Genomic DNA, 19,382 nt, shown 5'->3' with positions numbered 1-19,382 from the left:
GGGAACTCCAGATTTAGGAAGGGTACTGGAATGGTACCAAGAATCCGGGACTTGAGTTGCGTGAAAGTGAGAGACTGGGATTGTTCCCTTTGAAGCAGAGGAGAGAAAATTTGAAAGGCATTCCAGACCATGAAGGGTTCAATGACTTAAAGATCGATAGCCAAAGGGTACAGATTTAAGGTAATTGGCAAAATCAAATACAAGCTGCCATAGGAATGTGTTGCCTGAAATGATGAAAGATTTAATAGGAATTCGATAAATACTTGGGCAAATGTTATGGTGTTATGAGAAAAGAGCGGCAGCATTGGTCTAATTGGATAACTTTTTCGAAGAGCCAGCAAAGGCACAGCACATTCGCCAAATGGTGGCCTCCTTCTGTGCCACATCATTCTGATTCTTTAAAATCTACAAACTTGTTTATTCAATCAGCATGCAATTTATGCTCAATTCTTGTTAGTTTTGCAAATACTTTGGCATTAGTAGGGCGACAGCTTAATTGAACTTTCAGTTTCTATCTTGAATAAATTGTAGCTTCATTGAGGAAATTTCTTGTTCATAGTCCTTTGTTAATTATTGGGGTAGATGCAACAAAATTGTAATCTTGGCAGCTATAATGTCTAATTGTTTAAAGTTGATTAGCCCTCATATTTCCTCACCCCTGCCGGTTTGAATTTCAATGCGTGGGGGAGATTAGTGAGTGTTAGTCCTCTATAATGAACCTGCTACAAAGAAGTATGGAGCTGTGGAAGCACATTTTAAATTTGCTTTTAGTTCACTGTTTTAGGTGGGTTTTTCCAACTCTTGAGTTGGACATGGTGTACAAGTTGCATCCTTTCCTTTGCACCTGCAAAATGAGGGCTTTTTTCGTTAAACTGAGTATTTTAAAAAATGCAAAAAATGACGTGTCTCATGTATTAGAAATTTTCATTCCCCCAATCTGTTTGTGGTCATATTGAAGATGTGATATGGCTGGTCTTAAGAGGTTTAAAAAAGGCTTTTTGTCACTAGTTTGCATAGTCAGTGAAATCCAAGTTCCTGCAAAGCAGATGTGCTTTGAAAAGCAGAAACTACTGAAAGTAGCTTTTAAGTTGGTCACAATCTTTAGAGCAATTATTACACGTAACTTGGTTACTCAGCTTGCAGATGTCATTTTTTTTTGAAGTAGTGAAAGTTTGACTAACACCTGTCATATTGAAAATAGTTCAGAATATTTTTTTGGCCCATTTGAGGGCACCATGTATGGTGTAATTCTGCATTTCCACAACATTGAAATTTCAAACCATTAGTTTGATGCCTTGACTTCTGACAAATTATTTAATCATCTTGTTTGCAAGATGAAGAGACCTAGTTTTTACCTCAAAAAATAATTGCCCGATGCAACAGTTTGTGAGATTTACATAACATTGCTTTGATTTGCCACAAGTACACTTGTGATGCTAATTGCCACATAATAAATATGATAGGGTATGTGCACAGTTGTTCGTTCATCTCGCAATAAACTTGACGGTTCTTTGTTTGAATAAGGTCACCCTCATTCTTCTAAGCTCCAAGGAATACAGCCCCAGACTATTTAGTCTCTCTTGATAGGACAACCATCTCATCCAGTAAATTAGTCTGGTGAATCTCCTTTTGGACTGCCTCCAGTGTTACTATATCCTTTTCAAGGTAAGGGGACCAAAACTGTACACAGTATTCCAGGTGAGGCCGCAAAATTTTCTTATTTTTAAAGGCCATTTTTTTTTGCTTGCTTATCAATTCACTCCCTCGTTCAGTAGAGCTCCCCATTTACCGTAGCCGCTCGCTTCCTATTTCTATATCCAGAGAAACTCTTTAAACTGTTTTTTATGCTGCATGCAAGTTTCCTCATTCATTTTCTCCCTCCTGATGAGCTTTTTAGTCTTTTGCTGCTGGATCCTAAACTTCCCAGTCCTCTGGCCTACCACTATCCCTTGTCACTTTTATATCCTGTTTTTCAATTTAACTTGATCTCCCATAATAATTGCAGCTTCCTTCGAACATGCACGTGGTATTAGGGTTCAAGGGCGACACGATAGAATGGGAAATGGCTGGCTATGAAATGACGAGGTTTTCGGTTTGATACCAGCCTGCTTATAATCATGCCTTGCTTCCACCCTCCCTTGCCGTCCCCTCAAATGATGTGCGAGGTTCCCTATGTTTTAGTAAATCAGAGAAAGGAAAGTTGATGGGGCAAAGTAGATGTAACCTTACAGCTGAATGGCAAGGACCAGTAGCAAATCTATCCACCAAGGGTATGTTTATTCTTGATTGGTCCAGGGTATGGAATATAACTTCTAATAGCTCATGGGCACATGCTTCCCCAATACCGTGGATGACACTGGCTGATGATATTACGGCCTATAATGGAACATATTTCATATGTGGCACTAAAGCATACTCGTGGCTTCCTACCAATTGGATAGGATCCTGTTATCTGGGATATGTCGTACCCTACATGCACCACCTACCCTCCCTCCAGCATCACCCCTCGCGAGCCAAAAGGACTGTTAGCGGAACCAAACAGTTCTTCATGATGGCCTTTCCACTATATGGGACGGGCAAGGCAGCCAACGAACTGATTCTTATGGCCTCAGCATTGGAACAACTGGTAAACGTAACAACGGCGGAAGCCAGGCCAACTGGACAGGCACTGGCCGAGGTCTCGGCTGAACTGGTGGCTGTTCAGACCGTGGCATTATAAAATTGACTGGCTTTGGATTATCTGTTAGCCTCGCAGGGAGGAACATGCGCCATTGTAGGTCAGGAATGCTGTACTTATATCCCAGATGCCTCTGAAAATATCACCAACCTGGCCGACCATATTAAGAGACAGGCTGATCAAATTCAAAAGGTTGGCCGTGAATTTCATGATTATGACCCACTGGGTTGGTTAGGATGGCTGGGTCATGGATTATTTGATTGGATCTTTAAGGCCTTCATGTTACTACTGCTACTGGGGATAGGGTTGCTTGTGTAAATGCATTTTTTAATCGAGTCATGGGTATACCTATTTAATTAGTTGTCATGATGTGACAAAAGGAGAGAATGTGAAGTTGTACGAACTAAGGAATAGCATGATGGGAAAATTGGTCAGCTATTTGGTACAATATAAGCAAGGCTGACTCAGCATAACTTTAAGACTATGAGTAAATAAAACAAGATGAGGTCAGGGATGACGGAGTCACCGACCTTCTGTTGTACCAAAGGACAAGATAAAGGTATGAATGATGAGACAGAGTTCTAGGAGGTCAGCAAGTTGTGACATGATTAACGACATTGCTTATGATTCTATTACTAATCGAATTCCTGAATATGCTCTGGTCATGCAAACTGATAATGATTAAGTATAAATACTGAACTGATTCTTTGTGTAATGGCAGACTTGAGGAGGAATTAGCAAGTTGTACCAACTGCTCTCTGAATTCAAGTTTTCAGCCAATACTGCATGCAGTCTTTCGTAAATAAAGACTAAGTTACTTAGTCGGAACGAATTTTGTTGAGTCTATCACAGTCAAGAAGCAGGAAAGTTTCCACTTCAACATTACCCCTCACTTCTTGAGGTCACATTTTGGGGGTCTATAGACTACTTCCACCTTTGTCTGTCTTCCCCCTGCTATTCATGATTTCAACCCAAACCGACCCTACATCTATACTATCCACTGCCTTTATGTCACAACTCGGCACTGCTCTGAAACCTTCCTTGATTAACAATGGTACCCCACCTCCTTTCCCCTTTGGCCTGTTCTTTTAGAACATTGTATACCTTGGAATGTTGAGCACCCAGTTCAGGTAACCCTGCAACCATGTTCTGTAATAGCTAATGCATCATGTGTTGCAGTCTTTACTATCAAATTATCTATTTTGTTGCGAATGCTTCGTTATTGTTCAGCTAAAGTAAATTTAGTGTTTATTTTACAGTAGTTTCTAACTTTGGCTTTGCTGTTTTCATATTTTCATTTGTTTCCTGCCCCTCCCTAACACACTAACAGCCAAGATTCCCCTCACTATCCTGTGCACCCACCAAGGGCTCTTGTACGAGTCCTTGGTGTAATATAACGTTCATATGATTGTCCCTACCAGTAGTTTTCTGTTGACACTCGGTTTGATCACCAGTCTGCACTCTTAACTTGACTTCCCAATTTTGACAGCAACTGAAACCTTATCCCCACTCTTCAGTATAAAGTCCTCCAAAGAACAAAGAACAGTACAGCACAGGAAACAGGCCCTTTGGCCCTCCAAGCCTGTGCCGCTCCTTGGCCCAACTAGACCATTCGTTTGTATCCCTCCATTCTCAGACTGCTCATGTGACTATCCAGGTAACTCTTAAACAATGCCAGTGTGTCTGCCTCCACCACCCTACTTGGCGGCGCATTCCAGGCCCCCACCACTCTGTAAAAAAAAAAACGTCCCTCTGATATCTGAGTTATACCTCGCCCCTCTCACCTTGAGCCTGTGACCCCTCGTGATCGTCACCTGGGAAAAAGCTTCCCACTGTTCACCCTATCTCTGCCTTTCATAATCTTGTACACCTCTATTACGTCTCCCCTCATTCTCCGTCTTTTCAGGGAGAACAAGCCCAGTTTAGCCAATCTCTCCTCGTAGCTAAGACCCTGCATACCAGGCAACATCCTGGTAAACCTTCTCTGCATTCTCTCTAAAGCCTCCACGTCCTTCTGGTAGTTCCCTATTTATATGGTCTGCAAGAACACTAGTCCCAGCCTGGTTCAGATGTAGACTGTCCCAACAGTACAGCCCTCGCTTTCCCTGGTACTGATAAAGTACACCCCCCCCCCAAAAACATTCCCCGGTGCGGATGAAGTTGGCTTTTACCTGCGAGTCCTTTGTTAGCATTCCTCTCTCTACAACTGCAGTCAAAATACCGATTTTAACCAGTTATTCAACTAATTACACCTGTTGAGTCCCAAAACAACAAAATAATGGCTGCCCCATTTGCCTCCCTACTACGATCACGACATTCTAAAAGGGCTCCATCCTGTGAAACAGTTTGAGATGTTTTAGCAATGTGGTAAGGCACCATTAGGATTGCAAGCGTTTTCTCTTTCAAAAGAAAAATTCCAAAATAATGACTTTAATGAGCCTCATTTAATGTCTGTCTGCTGCAGTTTTGCTGTGACGTATGTAGCCACTTTTCTTTGGCACAAGTGACTTTCACATCTCCTCTGTGCAGCAAAAACCGTTGTAGCTGCAATCACTCGTGAATGTAAAAGCTGAACAAAATTAATGGCTGAAGGCGCTGCACGCCGAAATGTTGATTGAAGTGCCTTCAAAATGGTTTTTTTCTGATTAATCCAAAAATACAGATCTGTGCCTCATTTTCATCTACTGCGTATTTTGCTTTTAAGCTGATTTCGATCATTTATTTTCAGTAACCTGAATTCAGAAAGTGAGCAAACAGGAACGTGGATAACTGGAGTAAAGGCTGTTGGGAGAACTGGTTATTTTGATGCGGATTCTTTTTTGACCTATCAGAGATTTTGATTCCTTTTTTTAAAAAAAATGAACATTTTCTTTTTGTACGTTTTGGTACAAAGCAGGGCCTTTCTTGTAGTTTGTGTAAAAGTTCTGATGAGTGGATATTATAGTTAATCTTTTGCATTGGTTTGTTTGAGGAAAAGAATGTTTTGCACCATAATTTGAGCATCGTGAACAATCTGTTCTGAAATGATTGCAATATTACAGTATGGTTAAACCCACACGTCTGCAGTTTTGATAAAATAGTGTTACTGAGTCACCTTAAAGTTTAATTGGATGATAACTTGGGCAATGCTCTTGTGGCAGGCTTTAACTAACTTGATAACTTTAGTTCCTCATCTATCACCATTGCATGAAAAATTTCATGATTATCAAGCTACCATAGATTTTGTAGCTAATCCAAGTACTCCCTTTTAATGTAATAGATGCATCATACAGATATAATCAGCTTAACATCTGTTACTCTATGGGAACAGTTAAACCAATTTTTTAAAAAAAATGCAGTGTACCAGTTTTTTTTCCAAACAAAGGAGAAATTGTTTGCAGTGACAGAGGGGTCTGTAACTAGAGGGTCATAAGTGTTTGGCAGAAGAACCAAAGATGACATGAGAACTTATTTTTAAATTCAGCAAGTTGTTGTGATCTGGCATGCATTGCCTGAAAGCATGGTGGAAGCAAATTAAGGACATAAGATGTTGGAGCAAAAGGAGGCCATTTAGCCCTACGAGTCTGCTCTGCCGTTCAATGAGATCATGACTGATCGTCAATTCTACTTTCCTGCATTATCCCAATAACCCTCGATTCCTTACCTCAGCCTTGAACATAATGTCCCAGTCTCTACAACTGTGGTAAATAATTCCACAGATTAACTACCCTCAGAGAAGAAATTCCTTATTGTATCTGTCTTAAATGGGCGACCCCTTACTCTGAGGTTATGCCCTTTGTTTCCCATTGTGGAAGAGTCTAGGACCAATCTGCTTCTACCCTGTCACACACCCTGAGAATCCTAAGTATCTCAATCAGGTTATTTATTTTTCTAAATTCCACTGGGCACAGGGCAAACCTACTTAACCTCTTCCCCATAAGAAAATCCATACCAGGATCAACTTAGTGACCCTTCTCTGCCTCCAATGCCAGTATATCTTTTAATAGATAAGGGGACCAAAACTATTCGCGATCCTCCAGGCTTGGTCTGTCTAATACCTTGTATAGTTTTAGCAAAACTAAAATATTTCAAGGGAAACATTTTTCAGGGCTTTGGGGAAAGAATAGACAAGTGGGGCCAATTGGATAGCTCCATCTAAAGAGTCAATGCAGACATGATGGACTGATATTGTGTAATTCCATGATCAGTGTATCTTTGGTGACATTGAGGCTTGTAGTATTAGATAAGTAGGGTGAGGGAGCAGTAGTATTAGATAAGTAGGGTGAGGGAGCAGTGGAAAAAGAGAATTTTGGATGTAAAAAGACAGTTTATTTGTTTGGCTTTGTAACAGTATTTTAATGTATTTAAAATCCCAGCTTTTAATGTTTGGAGATATTTGGTATTCTTTTGCCACCTGCATACTAAAAAGATTTTACTCCCCTTCGTGCAACAAAATCTGTTGATCTGAAAGTCATCGCACATGATGATTGAAAACCTTTGATTTCTAAGCAGCATTCAGGAGTCTTCCTAATTTTACATTCCATTTTTCAAAGCTGTATGTCTCTATACACACACGCACACATGGAAGGTTTGAGTGGAATATAGAATGCGAAGGTAGATAAATAATGGGATTGTGTACAAATGTAGTATACTATGCAGTTATAGTATACTGTCAGACTTGGCAAAAGACATGACATTGAAGATTTGCAGAGTGAACAAATGCAAAGTTGCTGTAATTTTGTTAACGATTGGGTTATCTTGGATATTTAATCTTGGTAATGATTAGCCAATATTTAGGAGGAATTTCACTTGATGAGCATTGTATATAATATTGAAAAGGTTTGCCAGTAGCTGGACCACTGAAAGAACCTTGTAAATTGTAATTGTTTAATTGTTAAATTATACTTCCAGGGCAGAATAGGTTATGACTACTTGCATGATGATCACTCTAATTCTTGTGAATTGTAAAGCTTGACAAAACCACTTAATGGAGCACTTTATCAGGAGTGAGGTCATTTATCTTGAGGGCAGAAATGTGATATAACATTACCACACCAACAAGTGAAAATTAAGGAAAGCGATGAAATACAAACTTTGGTTTATCTCGCACTCTTCTGTATAGCTGTTGAAGGCTGAACTGTAAGGAGAATGGGAAATGTTAAATAAACTGAGATTTGAAGATTTCTTCGGTTTATAGAGTTCAGGGTCAAAGTTGTACAGAGAATGCACTTCCCAGGGCAGGAGTGGTGTGCTAAAAATAAATAATGGGTGTAAATTACACTCCAAAAAAGGGAGTAGAGAAATGCATGATATAATCTCTATGAATGTTAACTTTCCATAACCAACCAACGTATATTGTTCAAATGTAGATGTTAATTCTCTCTCTACATGCATGGTTTAGGGGATAAATGATCCATATAGCAATACTTGTGCTCTGATGTCTTAATCTTATGGTATTTGTGGCCATGTATGCCATTGAATGATGCAAAAAAAAAGTTCCAGTGGCTGCTTGTAGGAGGTTGAAAACTTCTTGCATAAAACACCAAGGTACAATAATTACTGTACCTTACCTCATCTAGCCACGCAGTAATGAACTTTACACAATGTTATCAATTGCAATTTTATAGTGTTACCACATTTGTACATTGCTTTGCAGTGGTAACTGCAGCAGTGTTTGTGTTATTAAATTTTGAGATTCAGGCACCTGATGTAAATGATGGCCTCAGTCAGCCAGACCATCCTTTTTTAAAAAAAACGTGTTGTTCTCCCTGCTTTCTTTTTAAACCAACTTTAGCAAATTCAAAACATCTCTAGCAGATTCTCCCTAGGCTGTTCACCCACCATCTAGTGACGTCTGTTCATCTGAGCTTCAGCCCATGCTTCACGTGATTTTTGTAAAGTAAGTGTCTTTCACCATAGCTCAGATGCCTTATTTCTGGTTGGGTTACTTCAGCGTTTCTATTCTCCATTGTAGCATGGTGAACAGAATGAGGTCATCAAGCTCTCATGCCCTTTTTGTAAGCTCAACCGGGTCTTGCATTAATGGTTTTATATATTGGCGACAGTCTTGATCATCACAACTGGACAGTAATTTTGCTTACTCAAACAAATTAAAGGCTTTTGATCAATTTTTTTCCACATTCTCCTGGGTGATTGTGTTTAGTGGGAGTTCATGGAGTTGCCTAGCCTCCCGGAAGTCCATATCTGGGCCAGGTGCGTCGAACTGCAGCTCCTGAGAGACCATGTTAGGGAACTGGAGCTGTGGCTCGATGACCTTAGTCTAGTCAGGAAAAATGAGAAGTTAATAGATAGTTACAGGCAGGTAGTCACACCAGGGCCACGGGAGGAAGACACGTGGGTCATGGTTAGGAAGGGTAAAGGTCACGTACTAGAGAGTACCCCGGTGGTTGTCCCCCCTTAACAGTAAGGGGTGGGTGTCAGACGGGAGAGAGCAGTCAGTGATGGTATCCCCTGTGGTTGTCCCCCTCCAAGGCGGGGGGGCGGGGGATGACCCTCCAGGGATAAGCCACAATGACCAGGTCACAGGCACGAAATCGGGCTCTGTGGCTCAGGAGGGGAACCAGGAGAGCAATAGTAGTGGGGGATGAAATGGTTAGAGGCACAGACAGGCGGTTCTGTGGGCGTGAACGAGACTCCAGGATGGTAGTCTGCCTCCCTGGTGCCGGGGTCCTGGATGTCTCTGAGTGGGTAGGAAGCATCCTAAAAAAGGCGGGTAACCAGACAGACGTCATTGTCCACATTGGTGCAAATGACGTACGCAGAAAGAGCAGGGAAGTCCTGCGCGAGCAATTCAGGGGGTTGGGTAGTAGGCTAAAAAACAGGGCCTCTAGGGTAGCAATCTCTGGACTACTCCCAGTACCACAGGCTAGTGAGGCTAGCAACATCCTGGTAAACCTTCTCTGTACTCTCTCCAAAGCCTCCACATCCTTCTGGTAGTGTGGTGACCAGAACTGGACGCAGTATTCCAAATGTGGCCTAACTGTCGTTCTATACAGCTGCAACATCATATGCCAACTTTTATATTCAATAAGGGCAAGCATGCCATATGCCTTCTTGACCACCCTCTCCACCTGTGCTGCCACCATTAAGGATCTGTGGACTTGTACACCCAGGTCCCTCTGTGTGTCTATACTCCTGATGGTTCTGCCATTTATTGTATAGCTCCCCCTTACATTAGATCTACCGAAATGCATCACTTCGCATTTATCTGGATTAAATGCCATCTGCCATTTCTCCGCCCAATGTTCAATATCTATCTATATCCTGCTGTATTCTCTGACAATGTTCATCACTATCTGCAACTCCAGCAATCTTCGTGTCGTCCACAAACTTATTGATCACATCAGTTACATCGTCCTCCAATATATATATATAAAAAATATATATATTATATATCTCTATCTCACAAACAGCAGAGGTCCCAGTAGAGAGCCCTGCGGAACACCACTAGTCACAGACCTCTAACCGGAAAAAGACCCCTCCACTGCTACCCTCTGTCTTCTATGGCTAAGTAAGAAGTCTCACAACACCACGTTAAAGTCCAACAGGTTTATTTGGTAGCAAATACCCTACCAAATAAACCTGTTGGACTTTAACCTGGTGTTGTGAGACTTCTTACTGTGCTTACCTCAGTCCAACGCTGGCATCTCCACATCATGACTTCTATGGCTAAGCCAGTTCTCCACCCATCTAGCTCGCTCACCTTTTATCCCGTGAGATTTAACCTTTTGCACCAGCCTGCCATGAGGGACCTTGTCAAACGCTTTACTAAAATCCATATAGACGACATCCACAGCCCTTCCCTCGTCAATCGTTTTTGTCACCTCCTCAAAAAACTTAACCAAATTTGTGAGGCATGACCTCCCTCGTACAAAACCATGCTGTCTATCACTAATGAGATTATTCAGTTCTAAATGCGCATAAATCCTATCTCTAAGAATCTTCTCCAACAACTTCCGTACCACGGACGTCAAGCTCACCGGCCTATAATTACCCGGGTTATCCTTGCTACCCTTCTTAAATAACGGGATCACATTTGCTATCCTCCAATCCTCTGGGACCTCACCTGTGTCCAGTGAAGAGACAAAGATTTCTGTTAGAGGCCCAGCAATTGCATCTCTCGCTTCCCTGAGGAGTCCAGGATAGATGCCATCCGGCCCTGGGGATTTGAATGAATGGCTGGTGCAAAAGCCGGAAAGTTCAGTTGTGATAGATTGTGTACTCTTGCGGAGTATTGGTCGAGTAGAAAGAGCGTTTCTTGACATCTACCAGTGCAGTGCTGTACGTGTTTAATACTGATATACACTGGTGCCCCACAAGGCTGTGTCCTCAGCCCCCTACTATACTTGTTATACACCTATGACTGTGTGGCCAAATTCCCCTCCAACTCGATTTTCAAGTTTGCTGATGACACCACAGTAGTGGGTCGGATCTCAAACAATGACGAGATAGTATAGGAATGAGAGAATCTGGTGAACTGGTACGACGACAATAATCTCTCGCTCAATGTCGACAAAATGAAGAAGATTGTCATCGACTTCAGGAAGCATAAAGGAGAACATGCCCTGTCTACATCAATGGGGATGAAGTAGAAATGGTCAAGAGTTTCAAGTTTTTAGGTGTCCAGATTACCAACAACCTGCCCTGGTTCGTTCGTTCTCCTCTCTCTCCTCTCTTCTCTCTCTCCTCTCTCTCTCCTCTCTTCTCTCTCTCTCTCATCTATTGACTCCGTCTACACTTCCTGCTGCCTTCGAAAAGCAGCCAGCATAATTAAGGACCCCCACGCACTCCAGACATACTCTCTTCTTCCACCTCCTTCCGTTGGGAAAAAGATACAAAAGTCTGAGGTCACAACTCAAGAACAGCTTTTTCCTTGCTGCCATCAGACTTTTGAATGGACCTACCTCACACTAAGTTGATCTTTCTCTACACCGAGCTATGACTGTAACACTACATTCTGCACTCTCTCCTCCTCTATGAATGGTATGCTTTGTCTGTATAGCATGCAAGAAACAATATTTTTCACAGTATACTAACACATGTGGCGATCCTAAATCAAATCAAAGATATAGTGACTAAGGTGAGTGTTTTCTTTTGCTTTGCAATAACAGTCACCTTGAACGTAAGAAAAACAAAGTACTTTCTTTTGTGCTGCTTCCTAATTCTGTAATCCTGTTGTTTTTGAGACCTATTTTCTCTACTCATTCAAAATGGAATAAAAATTCCTAAATTTCTTTAAATCTTATCTGCCAACAGCAAACATTTTGTGTCTGCCAATGCATGGTAGAAATTAGTTGTATATGGTTTCCAAGTAATTTTATCTGTGATTATTTTGATTAATTAAGACAGACTTGCCCATAGACTTTGCCCTTGTTGAAGGCGGGAAGAGAATCTAAACATTGCACAACAGTCATAACTGATTTTAAGATAATGCTATCTCCAAGTTTCTATTGAATTAGATCTGGCCAGCGTGACTTGGAAAGGAATTGTAGGGCAGGGAACTATTCATATTAAAATTGTCTATTCAATTTAAAGTAATTGGGAGCAAGCAATAATGGAGAATTTCAGCACCCTTAAAATATTGTACAAACCCTGTTTGTGTTTTTACGGAGGGGTTGGGATTCCCAATTGATGAAGCTTAAATCATGCAATTTTTTTTAAAAAAAGAACTGTTCTCAACTTTGTCTGAAGTTTGCTTAGCTGTAACATGAAGTCTTTCACCCCATATGAGACTCTGATGGCTGCAAAGCATGCTATCTTCAATGTTGATTTATGCAATTCTCTGCTACCTTTTTGTCATCTTTGCAACTTCTGCTATCGCCAGTTCTGTAGCCTTTCTTGCCAGGATGCTGATGCTGGACACAGACAAAGCCAGAACAACTGCTGTCCCCTTTGTGACTTCCAAAACGGCTGTTGGATGGTGGCATGGACTTTGACTATTTGCCTGACTATTGTGGAGTGGTCAATTGGTTATAGGCCTAAGGATTCAGTTATGTGGATGCATTGGAGAAGCTGAGGCTGTTCTCCTTGGAGAAGGCCGGAAGCAGATTTGTTAGAGGTGCTCAAAATCACAAGGGGAGTAGATAGTGAAAAGTTGGTCTCATTGGGGAAAGGATAAAAAAAAAACAATAGCAACGGAAGGAAAATACTTTTACACTGGGTTGTGATCTGGAATGCACAATGCAAGATGATGGTGGCAAATTCAGTCACTGTTTTTGGAGGGAGTTGGATAAGTAAATGAAGAGAACTACCTCTATAGGGGAAAGGGCAGAAAAGTGAGATTAGCTAAATTGCTTGCAGAAACTCTCGTTTCTGTGTTGTAACCATTCTGATTCTATGAATATAAGTAGTGGGAGTTAGGGCTTCAAATTTTGCACTTGCTGTCTGGTACCTGATGCAGATGTATTCTGGGGAAATTCCTTATCTGTTCCTGACGTGCTGGTTAGGTGCATTGGCCATGCTAAATTCTCCCTCTGTGTACCCGAACAGGCGCCGGAGTGTGGCGACTCAGGGATTTTCACAACAGCTTCATTGCAGTGTTAATGTAAGCCTACTTGTGACATAATAAATAACCTTTTAAGTTGGCTGCTTGTTACTTTAAAGAATCAGTTCTGGCTCCTGTAGCTTCAGGCCAAATCTCTCATTAGTTCTCATTTCAATGTGCAAAACTTCCTCTTAATCTTGCACTTTTTTTATCTTTGGCGAGTGGGAGAAAATAATCTAGTAGTGGATTATCGACTTTGCAAGGGTGATGGTGGGTCTTTGGGGAATGTCACATACATGATGACCTAAAATTAACTGAGTGATGTTATCCATGGATTTATTCTCCTATTGCCAAGTTTGTTTTCAAGAATATACTTTTATTTTATCTCCTGCATGGAAGTTCCGCGTTCTCCTCACTGTGGTAGTCTCTGATCCTCTGCTGTTCATAAACCTTTTCACAATTCGACTGTGCCCCGTCGTGCATGCCTGTTGTTCCCATCATCACTGACCAGTGGTGGTTCCCTGACGCACTGAATTTAGGATTCTTCGCCTCGCCCCACCCCATTTCTACAATCGCCCCTTGCACCCTTCGGTCAGCTAGCTGCAGCTTATTGTTTCTCCTCCACTCCCTCCACCACCTGTTCTCCTTTAATTGCAGTACAGGCATTATAGTATCCCAATTGTCTTCCTATAATCTCGCCATCTTTTTTACTTTTGTCGTCATTTTTTTTAAAAGCTTCACAATAGCCCTTGCTTTTTGATCAAGATTTAAGTCACTTCGAATTTTTTCTCATGACCTGACAATATTTTTGACACTTTTTCATTTTTGGCCTCCTGTCTGTAAATGCAAATACAGGGTGAAGTACATCCTTCGTCTGCAGGAGAATTCTGTGATCCTAGTAACTTGCCGTGGGGTGGGACGGTAGCAGTGTTTAGCACTGCTGCTTCACAGCACCATGGGGAATAGGGATAGCCCAGGAAATTACCGACCGGTGAGTCTAACCTCAGTGGTTGGTAAGCTGATGGAGAAGATCCTGAGGGACAAGATTTATGAGCATTTAGAGAGGTTTAGTATGCTCAAGAATACTCAGCATGGCTTTGTCAAAGGCAGATCGTGCCTTACGAGCCTGGTGGAGTTCTTCGAAAATGTGACTAAACACATTGACGAAGGGAAAGCGGTAGATGTGGTTTATATGGATTTTAGCAAGGCGTTCGATAAGGTCCCCCATGCAAGGCTTCTAGAAAAAGTGAGAGGGCATGGGATCCAAGGGGCTGCTGCCCGGTGGATCCTGAACTGGCTTGCCCAAAGGAGGCAGAGTGTGTGTATAGATGGGTCTTTTTCTAATTGGAGGTCGGTCACCAGTGGTGTGCCCCAGGGATCTGTTCTGGGACCCTTGCTGTTTGTCATTTTCATAAATGACCTGGATGAGGAAGCGGAGGGATGGGTTGGTAAGTTTGCCGACGACACGAAGGTTGGTGGGGTTGTGGATAGTCTGGAGGGATGTCAGAAGTTACAGAGAGACATAGATAGGATGCAAGACTGGGCGGACAAGTGGCAGATGGACTTCAACCCAGATAAATGCGTCGTGGTCCATTTTGGCAGGTCAAATGGGATGAGGGAGTACAATATAAAGGGAAAGACTCTTAGTACGGTAGAGGGTCAGAAGGACCTTGGGGTCCGGGTCCATAGGACTCTAAAATCGGCCCCGCAAGTGGAGGAGGTGGTTAAGAAGGCGTATGGTGTGCTGGCCTTTATCAATCGAGGGATTGAGTTTAGGAATCTGGGGATAATGATGCAGCTATATAAGACCCTCGTCAGACCCCACTTGGAGTACTGTGCTCAGTTCTGGTCACCTCATTATAGGAAGGATGTGGAAAAGATTGAAAGGGTGCAGAGGAGATTCACAAGGATGTTGCCTGGATTGAGTGGCATGCCTTATGAGGATAGGCTGAAGGAGCTTGGTCTTTTCTCCTTGGAGAGACGTAGGATGAGAGGAGACCCAATAGAGGTATATAAGATGTTGAGAGGCATAGATCGGGTGGACTCTGAGGCTTTTTCCCAGGGTGGAAATGGCTGCTACGAGAGGACACGGGTTTAAGGTGCTGGGGGGTAGGTACAGGGGGAATGTTAGGGGGAAGTTTTTTTACACACAGGGTGGTGGGCGAGTGGAATCGGCTGCCGTCAGTGCTGGTGGAGGCAAACTCAATAGGGTCTTTTAAGAGACTCCTGGATGAGTACATGGGACTTAATAGGATGGAGGGTTATAGGTAGGCCTAAAAGGTAGGGATATGTTCGGCACAACTTGTGGGGCCGAAGGGCCTGTTTTGTGCTGTAGTTTTCTATGTAAGGACCCAGGTTTGATTCCCAGCTTGGGCCACCGTCTGTGTGGAGTTTGCATGTTCTCCCCGTGTCTGTGTGGGTTTCCTCCGGGTGCTCCGGTTTTCCTCCCACATTCTGAAAGACGTGCTCGCTAGGTGAATTGACCCGAACAGGCGCCGGAGAGTGGCGACTAGGGGAATTTCACAGTAACTTCATTGCAGTGTTAATGTAAGCCTTACTTGTAACTAATAAACTTTTACTTTTTAAAATTCTGTTGGTAAACCTCTTTTGACTTGGTTAGGATCAATGTTTCTTGCAAGTTGTTTCCATAAATTTACACCCACAGCATAAAAACAAAATTATTTAACTGAGAAAGGGAGTGTTCAGTCGAACCATTATTTTAATTGGTTGGCAGGGAAGAGACAGGAAAGCATTGGGGAGTACAAGCAATGTGACAAGCCCAGACCGGTTGAACATGTTCTTCTTGGTCTGTGCACCAATAACTGACGTTTGGCCTGGGTGTTTTTCCTCGTACAAGAAAGCCAAGGAAAGGAAATGCTTGCTGTATTTTCACAAGAACAGACATGTATTTTACCGTGTTGCTGCTGTTACAGAAGTTTTATCTGTCTTTCAGTGCCTCCTTCCATCGGGGTAACTGCAGACCTATCCGGTTTGAACCACCAATGTTGGATTTCCACGAACAGTAAGTCGACCCTTTTTGTATTTCATGACTTATTTCTTCAAAGGTGTCTGCTAATATTGATTTGACTGAAAAGCTGCTTGTATTGTGAACTAGTGAAGTGAATAATCAGAATTACATGGTGTTTGCTATCCTTTTCTTTAAACGTCTGTTGCGCAGATTTCAGTTTGTTTTGATGGAGGGCTTGAGCACAAAGGTGTGTCGGTTTTGTATATGGGCAGTCCGTAACTCTTAAGTATTGCAGTAAATCAAGGAGATTAGTTTGGTTAAAGTTTAACTTTTCTTGCAATAACTTTGGGGCCAGCGTTTGAAGTTAATTATATAACAATTATGAATGGCTTCTATTTCATAGACCTCTAATGATGCGGAGAAACATGCATGCAATTTTTTTTTACAGTTCAACTGGTTTGTTGCATACATGTGACAGCAATATGTAATCTAAGAAGGCTGGAGCTTAGAAGTGATAACACAGCCATGCAAACTATCCTGTTTATGTTCAAAAATTGCATTTTCTTAAATGGAACCGCATTCTGTCAAGTGTGAACAGAGAAGCAGCATTTTGTCACCAAACATTTTAACCCCAAGGTCATTGTCCCCTCAAGTGCACAGCAATAATTCAAGTCTACCAACACACTGGGATACAGTATTGAAGTAGCTGTGTAAGTAGACAGTAGTAAGAGTTTAATCAGACTCGTGTTGTGAAAGTTATTGCTAGATCTCAATTTTTATTTTCAAAAATGTGGGTTGAAGTCCTCCTTGAGGATGTAATCCAAGTTGACACTTGAGTGCACCACTGAGGGAGTGCTGTGCTGTCAGAAGTGCCATCTTTCATATGAAGGAATAGAAAAGATCTGCATTTATTTCTATGAACGCTTGCAGATATTTTTAAAGGAATCACTGCTGTATTATAGGAAAAGTGGGTGCTAATTCATGCTGAAGGAATTCTGAGCATAACTATGATCCTGTACCAATTATACTTGTTTGTGGTAAAACCAGGACATTCGCTGTATCCCAGATTAATTTGTGGATTAGGCAACATTTTGATTGGTCAGGAAACAAGGACTTGCCCAAGGAGACTGTCTTTCTCATTAGATATGGGAGCGTATCTGGAGAGAACTCAAAATTGTAACACAGCCCATTTTCCAGTTCTCCTGCTTTGCTCCCCCTGAGGTCAGCCAACTCCGCACCGAGCTAGATCAAATTTAGGATCTTGTGGTTTGTGTGGCTCCTTTTACACTCCGTCAGAAGTAGATAGAATTCGGAGCAGCGCGCTTGCTCTCTGGAAACCTTCTTTTCAAGTCTTGGAAACAATTGGTATCTGATGTATCGGACAGTAAGAATTCAGTGAGAACAGACCATTCTGTAATGGGCACATCTGACATCCAAGTCCAGATATGATTTCATCATGTGCACAATTCCTCCAGTGAATCATCGTAACTGAGTTTATTTACTGTTGGCTTCTATTTACTGCATTTTATTGCAGTACTTTGAATAAATGATTGAAAAAATGCATCAAAGGAAAAGATTAAATTGAATGACATGTTAACTCATCCTAGCAGATGCTTTGATTACAGGTTGCACATTTTCCCCCTTGTAAATGACTTACGAAAATATTTGGGAGTTTTGAGACCTGCTCAGTTGATGAATTAAGTGTTCTTTATAGGTTTCTTTAAGCTCACTGTAGGTAGATAAACCTTGCGTACTCCCAAAGTAGCATAAATAAATCTCTGAATGTAGTGTCCTCTTGTCACATAAACAGCACCCAGAATATAATTCAATGCATTATTAGACAAAAGTTTCATTTTATACATTGATCAAAAAATGTATTTGGAATTCATCAGCTGATACAGTAAGTATTTAAAGTTTGTTTATTAGTCACAAGTAAGGCTTACATTAACACTGCAATGAAGTTGCTGTGAAATTCCCCTAGTTGCCACACTCCAGTGCCTGTTCGGGTCCATGCACCTAACCAGCACGTCTTTCAGACTATGGGAGGAAACCGGAGCACCTGGAGGAAACCCACGCAGACACGGGTTTACTTTACTTTTGCTACCACCCAGCCACCACACCCCAAACATATTTTTCAGCTAAATGAAAAAGTACTGGTTGTTTGAATATCTAAATACAGAAAAACTTCCATTGACAAAAGTAATTTGTAAGACTTTGAATACCAGTTGCAGCCTGCAGCTTTATTTGGAGAGTCAATCTTCAAGGTGATGGTATGCTCAGTGGTCAGTGCCATTGCTGCAAAAATGTCCCAACTTCAAATTGAGCCATTTTCAAAGAGGTCCATCATCAAAGATGGCACAATGGTTAGCACTGCTGCCTCTCCATGCCAGGGATCCAGGTTAGATTCTGACCTTTGGTGACTGTGTGGAGTTTGCGCATTCTCCCAGTGTCTGCATGGGTTTCTTCCGCATGCTCCAGTTTCCTCCCACAATCCAAATTCAGGTTAGGTGGATTGGCCATGCTAAATTGCCCCTAAGTGTCCAAAGATGTGTAGGTTAGGCGGATTAGCCATGGTTATTGCACGGGGTTACAGGGATAGGGTGTTCTTCCGATGTTCTTTTGGAGAGCCAGTGTAGACTCAATGGACCGAATGGCCTCTTTCTGTATTGTAGGGATTCTATGATCTTGGGGTAACAAAGAATGAATAATAAATGAGGCCTTGACAGCAATGACCTCCTATCCTGAGAGCAAATATTTTTAAATCCCTGCTTTAGTACTTGCTGGTAACTAAAGATACTTGAGATATCTTTCTTTCAAATTTAAACTTGTAATTGCAGTGTTCACTAATCTACCATTTTTAAATAGAGATGCACTGGAGACATTTTGCTGAACTTGAGAAGCCCTGCATTCTGTAGTATTGTAGGAATCCTGCAGTCAACATTCTTTTTTGCTTGTATTCCTCCTCTGCAAAGTAAATTATTTGGAGAAATTGTTTTGATGGGCATATCTGAAAACCAGATGTATTTATTGTCAATATGTTGAGGGTGCACGTAATGAATAAATTTGCATTGTGAAATGTGTTATAGAAATGTAATTTTAGCAAAGATTCTCAAAACTGTGAGTTCTGCTTTAAAGCGTTGAAATAAACTACTGATTTCCTTTTCGATCGGAAGTTACACATTTAAAGAATGAGAAAGCAGAAATAAGATTGCACAAATTTCTATTATAGCTCAACCAGAGTGGGCATATTCCCA

General features: G+C 41.7%; 1 protein-coding gene across 4 annotated transcripts in view; it reads left to right on the top strand.

The window, feature by feature from the left end:
* tmem131 (transmembrane protein 131) overlaps positions 1–19,382 on the top strand; it is a 177,892-nt gene that overhangs the window by 74,485 nt on the left and 84,025 nt on the right. For all 4 annotated transcript variants that reach the window (XM_078222384.1, XM_078222386.1, XM_078222385.1 and 1 more), the window contains one exon: positions 16,114–16,182. In XM_078222384.1, coding sequence (XP_078078510.1) covers positions 16,114–16,182 — 69 coding nt within the window. The remainder of the gene's footprint in view (positions 1–16,113; positions 16,183–19,382) is intronic.

This window comes from Mustelus asterias, chromosome 10 (assembly GCF_964213995.1).
Source record: "Mustelus asterias chromosome 10, sMusAst1.hap1.1, whole genome shotgun sequence".
Classification (NCBI taxonomy): Eukaryota; Metazoa; Chordata; class Chondrichthyes; order Carcharhiniformes; family Triakidae; genus Mustelus; species Mustelus asterias.
This window is presented reverse-complemented; position numbering and strand designations above follow the sequence as displayed.